Raw genomic sequence first — 6,000 nt, forward strand, 5'->3', positions numbered from 1 at the left:
TGCATAAAAAACTAATACAGAAGTAACAATGCCAAGTACTTTTCTGAAACTTCTTTTAAAATATAAATATAAAAAAATGGTGTTTTAGAAGTTATTACTTATTATAACTTGCTAAATCGTATTGTTTCATGATTTGAGTCTTAGTATGCTATTGTTAATCTAGTTAATATCTTTTATAATTGTGATTTATGACTTAGCTTGCTTTGACATTCTGGGAAATTGTGGTTTATTCCACAATAAAATCACTAATCATCATTTAATGTGAAATATCACAACATCTCTGCTAATAAAATATCCCAAGCAATTTCTTTGGTTAGGTCTTTCAAGAATTAAACAACTCAGCAAAGGCAAAAGGGAAAATGTCCATTAGCAGATTTGCAGAAATCTAATATTTGTCTTTATCCTTCATAGAATGCTAACTTCTTTCATCAAACAAAGGGCTCATATGAACATCTCCAGATGGAACTGGAATTAGAAAGATTCTTAAAGAGGTATGGGCTCATTTCCTTTTGCCACACGAGATGTGAATAGGAGGTTTGTGCATTAGAAACAACCATCTACAAAAAAAAGATCTCTAAAAGTTGAAACATTTTATTGAGCAAAGCAGAGGAAAGTTTAAACTTTAACAGTAAAATATAATATGGACAAGAAATATCCACAGATAAGGCAAGAAAACAAGACTGCAAAGTTCAATAAAAGACTATAAATATAGAACAAAATTTCATATCCCTTTAGCTGAAAACCCCTCATCCTCATCAAAGAAAGTTGCTCATGTTGCCTACGTGTTTCAATAAGTATACTACACTTTCTCAGATACAATTATACTAAGCCCAAAATTACATGATAAATCTTCCATTTGTATACATTTTAAAAGGCATTATAAGGATGATTGCAGATACAATATATCATAAAAACAGTAAGGTGATTTTTGATATCAGTAGCTTAAATGAAACTCATAATTTCTCCAGCACATTTCAATGAGATATCATTCTTGGAGTAGATCTATCTACTTTCATTTATCCAGATATTAAATCAGGGAACATGCATTATCTCTTCCAATTTGTATCAAGTTTTAAGATTTCTGAAAGGTTTTTTGTGTGTGTGTGTTTTATTAGAATTATGCATTATTCTAATTTAATTTCTTACTTTTTTTCATTTCTTGTAATTTGAAAATGTCATGCGAGATAGTATCAGCTCACATATCTTCCCTAGCATGCCAGTTGTCTTGTCTTGCCAAACCATTTCTACATGAAAAAAATAATAGTCTGGGCTATAGGATTTGAAAATTGGTTGATGTTGACACATCAGGCTAGAAACCAGAACCTAAATCTTAAAAAATGCATCCAAGTGGGTGACTTTGGGCCTCTCTCGCTCCATTAGCAAGCAGGAGGCAGTGGTAAACACATTCTGAAAATGTTGTCAAACATCCACATTTAGTAATTAGAGATGCAGAGCTGTCAAACATCTACATTGACAGTAATTAGAGATGCAGGAAGATTGCTATGCAATATATGGAGTTCAAGTATTTTCCTGGTGTGAGAGATTGGATTTCCTCCATCTCTACCATATTCCTTTATTCAGAAAAGTAAAAGAAAAGCCAGGAAAATGAAAAACTGTGGGGAACACAATAAAAACATTAAAATATTTTTTCAGAATCTCCACAATTTATAAAGGATTAATTTGATATTCTTATTTCTCATGCTATAGATGATTGGATTGAACAGGGGTGGAAGAAGGGAATATACAACAGTTGACCCAAAATCCAATTCTGATGAAGTGTTAGAGGAAGGTCTTAGATAGGCAAAGCATACACTTAATATTAACACAGACACTACTATAAGGTGGGGAATACAAGTGGATAAGGCTTTCTGTCTTCCTTGTTCAGAAGGGATTTTCAATACTGCCTTGAAAATCACTCCATAAGATATGAAAATGAAACTAAAACAACCTAATGCAGCAGTGATGTTAGCCACAACAATTCCAATCTCAACTAGATTGAAGCCAGAACAGGATAGTTTTATCAATTGTGGGATTTCACAGAAGAATTGGTTGACAACATTAGAACAAAAAAGTACTGAAAAAGTCCCAATTGTATGTAAGATTCCACAGAAAACACCTGCAACCCACACCAGAATGATTATTTCAATGCAGGTTTTCCAATTCATCACCATTTCATAGTGCAACGGATTGCAAATGGCAACATACCGATCATATGCCATGACTGTCAGGATGGATACATCAGAAGCTTCGAAGGACAGAAAGAGGAACACTTGAGCAACACAACCAAAATAAGAGATATGTCTGGTATCCATGAGAGAATTGATCATGGATTTGGGCATAGTGACTGATACAATGCCCAGGTCCTGCAGAGCTAAATTCATGAGAAAGAAGTACATGGGACTGTGAAGTTGATGGTCAAAAGCTACTGCAGTGATGATGAGAAGATTGGTTGTTAGAGTTGCCAGATATAACACAAAGAAGAAGAAGAAATGCAAAAGCTGCAGGTGACGATTTTTTGATAATTCCAGGAGCAGAAAATAAGGTATTGCTGTTTGATTATCCATGTTTCAGTTATGACAAAGCTGGTTTAACTGCAAAGAAAGAGAGGAAGGAAAATAAAATTAAATACAATTTTGGAAGTAGTATTTTTATATGTAATTAGAATAGAAAACATAAAGAAACATAAAGTACAGAAAGTGTAATGACTCCTCTCCTAACTTAAGAAAGTAAAGACTCTTGAAATAGATTATTTCAAAAGGAACCTTTAATTAAGCAGGATGGAAACCATTAAAGGCAAAGCAGCATCTGAAACCCTTTAGGCAATGCAAGTGGGATTAAACTGATAATGACCCCTCCCATTTGTCAGAATACAGATTCTGACCAATATACAAGTGTGAAGATGTTTCTTTAACTCTTCTGCCCTGAGAGTCAAATGTTCCCATGTTCCCATGGCTATTTCTAGTTAGACATTAAAGTAAGATATCCCACATGGCCTCCAGAGGTGCTGGGACCTCCAGTCTTTCGGGCAACAGGAAACCAGTTGTAAAAATTGTAAATCTCAGTTGTTACAGGTACAGCTAGTGATTTAATTCCGAGGCCCCCCTGACATGCTGCCGTTCTTTAGAAAAAGAAGAGATCCACTTGTGAAAAGATAGGAAAAGAAATTGCATCATATTATTTTAACAAGGTTTGGGTATTGGGAGTGAAATTTTTTCAATAGAGTAGGGGCCCTAACATGGTGTTTCACTGCCCATTCATTTTGGGATGAAGGTAAATGCAAAGAACTAAGTATTGGGTTTTCCCCCTGTGGGTCCTTGAGTCCAGGATTTCCTTAATTTCAAAATGTTGTTTGCCTTCTATCATGATAGGAACAGGAGGTGTAGGTGCAGGTGGTCTGAGTTGTGAGATTACTTCTCATTTGAGTATACTAATGTGAAACACTGGATGGACTTGCCTGAGTGTCTTTGGAAAGAGTAATTCTACTGTTACTGGGTAAATAACTCTGGTGATCGGGAAAGGTCCGATGAAATTTGGTCCTAATTTCTTTGATGGCTGCAATGACTTCAGGAATTTTGTAGATAAGTATACTCTATCTCCAACATGGAAAGGTTTGGGGTCTACTCTTTTTTTGTCAGCAGGATCCATTTCTATGCCCTGGTGTGAAATGCGGTATCCTAGGTAATCAATTTTTTCTTGATAGAATTCCCATTTGGAAAGTTTAGCATAAAGTTTTGCAAAGCAAAGTTTGTTCAGAACTGCCCGGACTAGTTTTACATGTTCTGCCTTGGTCTCAGAATATAACAAAATGTCATCTATGTAGACCAAGCAGCCCTTATATAAATGCTCCTGCCTTGGTTTATTAATTGCATAAATACTGCAGGGGCCCCTTGTAGCCCAAATGGTAGCACTTTGAATAGCATCCAAGAGGGGTGTTAAATGCCGTTTCCCATTCTTCTCCTTCCTTAATTCTGATACGGTAATAAGCCTCCCTTAAATCCAGCTTTGAAAAAATTCTCCCTTTAGAGAGGTGTGCTAACATATCCTTCATGAATGGGAGGGGATATATATTTCCGACACTGATGGAATTCAAATTTTGAAAATTGAGACATAAATGTTTAGAGCCATCTTTTCTCTCTCTAGGGGCTGCAATTTTTGGCCAGGCTGGTTCAATAAAACCCCTTGCTAGGTTTTTCTCAATGAATGCCGTCAGTTCTTCCAGGTCCCTTGGAGACATGCTATACATTTTCAGTTTAAGGAGTTTGGCTCTGGATAGACTATTGCACAGTAAGTGGAACATTGTGGGGGGGGGAAGCTCATCAGATGCTTTTTCGCTAAAAACCTCAGCCAAGTCCTTATATTCTTTGGGTATGCCCTGGGTTGGCATAGTGTAAGCAGGCATTGCTGTTTCTAGGTGCTCTGCCCCCTCAGTTTCTTTGCCTGGATTCTCAGCAAAAGTCATGCACCTGCACTCTTATGGTACCTTGTTTCCAATTAATGTTGGGGTTCCATTTTTTCAGCCATGCAAGACCCATAACTAGTGGCCATTCCATGCCAAGTGCCACTATAAATGTAAATATTTCCTCATGGCTTCCGATGCCTATCTGTAGAGGTTTGTGGCAAATGAAGCTGGCTGCCCCCCTGCTATTGAACCATATAGTTGGCAAAAAGCTATGGGGCTTTTTAGCTTAGGGATCTGACAAAAAGAATGAACAGAGGCTCATAGCATGATAAACATAGATGAAGTATGGAGCTAATAGAGCATGCTCTTGTCAATTTCTATCTGTCTGTACTAAAGAACCAACCACTAACCTCAATTTTTTCTTCCTTCTTCTTTCCAGATCTGTTTCTTCACCTAATGATCAAAAGCATTCCTAGGAGAAGACAAGCACTGCTCAGATTCATTTTCAACAATGGAAAATTATTGGGAATAATTTAACCCACCATAATGTCTAACCATTCAAACAGGATAATATTGGAAAATCAGAAAATGTTTAATGATTCTTTGAGCTTCTAGAAGAAAGGCAATGTAAATCTAGCCAATAAATACACAAATACTCTAATTTGCTGTATTTTTTAACATGGAAATTTTGAGAGAAAAATTTTCTTTATTGTATAATGAGTGTGAGTTTGTGTGCATGTGTGTGAGCATAAAGAGGGAGGAGGGAGGAGGAAGAGGGGAAGAAAGACGGAGAGAAAGAGATGGAGGTGATTTTTTCTCAATTTCCCCATAAGCTGCTAGGCTAAAAATAGCATAAAACCCCTTAAATTTAATACATAAATACTAAATTCTTGCCATGCATTTAATGGTATATAGTAAATGAAAAAATAACTATTTATAACAATACTGGTATTTTGATATTCACTTGGCAATATTAGACATAATTATCTCACAATAAATATATATTTAACCAAAAGAAATCAAACTTTAGCAGAAAAAATGAATAAACCCCCTTATCAAACAATGAAAAGGAAAGTGATACATTAATTTGAAAAAACAGTTTCCTATCCAGTACAAGCCAATATTACCTATAGTAATATTACACAAGCCAGTATTACCTTCGTATATTTACTGAAGTATACTAAGTCAGAAATGAGGCACAAGCTTTTGCAACTATGAAGTCTTGACTTGTCAGCATCTTTTTAACATTGTGGAATGCCATGTAAGCACATTTTCAAGTATACTACTTAAATGCTTAAAATTAGTAATAAAAAGAGATTTAGAAATCCTTCTATCCATTTCTTTTATTTGTATCCAGAGATATCAGTCCATGCATGAAAGCTTGGTCCAAAAATTCTGTAATATCTCTTATGTACTCTTTGTAAATACCACAAAATGTATCAACATGTTAGATATGTAATTAATTCATTGTTTAGTATTTACACTGAAATGTCTCCAAAATATATTCTGTTTCAAAATTCCCTTTAAATCTACTGTCTGAAGTCCAATTTCTAAAATATTATCTAAAAAACCTCCCATTTGTTCTCTTCCCCAAAATAGCC

The 6,000-nt window shown here is 35.4% G+C and overlaps 1 protein-coding gene across 1 annotated transcript; it reads right to left on the reverse strand.

The window, feature by feature from the left end:
* Positions 1-1,649: 1,649 nt before the first annotated feature.
* Positions 1,650-2,564, reverse strand: LOC106544416 (olfactory receptor 14A16-like). Its single transcript, XM_014060675.2, has one exon. The coding sequence runs from the start codon at positions 2,562-2,564 to the stop codon at positions 1,650-1,652; it is 915 nt and encodes a 304-aa protein (XP_013916150.1).
* Between the last annotated feature and the right edge of the window lie 3,436 nt (positions 2,565-6,000).

The sequence above is a fragment of the Thamnophis sirtalis genome, unplaced genomic scaffold, assembly GCF_051295495.1.
Source record: "Thamnophis sirtalis isolate CommonGarterSnake01/CBP01778 unplaced genomic scaffold, rThaSir2_p1.2 scaffold_4, whole genome shotgun sequence".
Taxonomy (NCBI): Eukaryota; Metazoa; Chordata; class Lepidosauria; order Squamata; family Natricidae; genus Thamnophis; species Thamnophis sirtalis.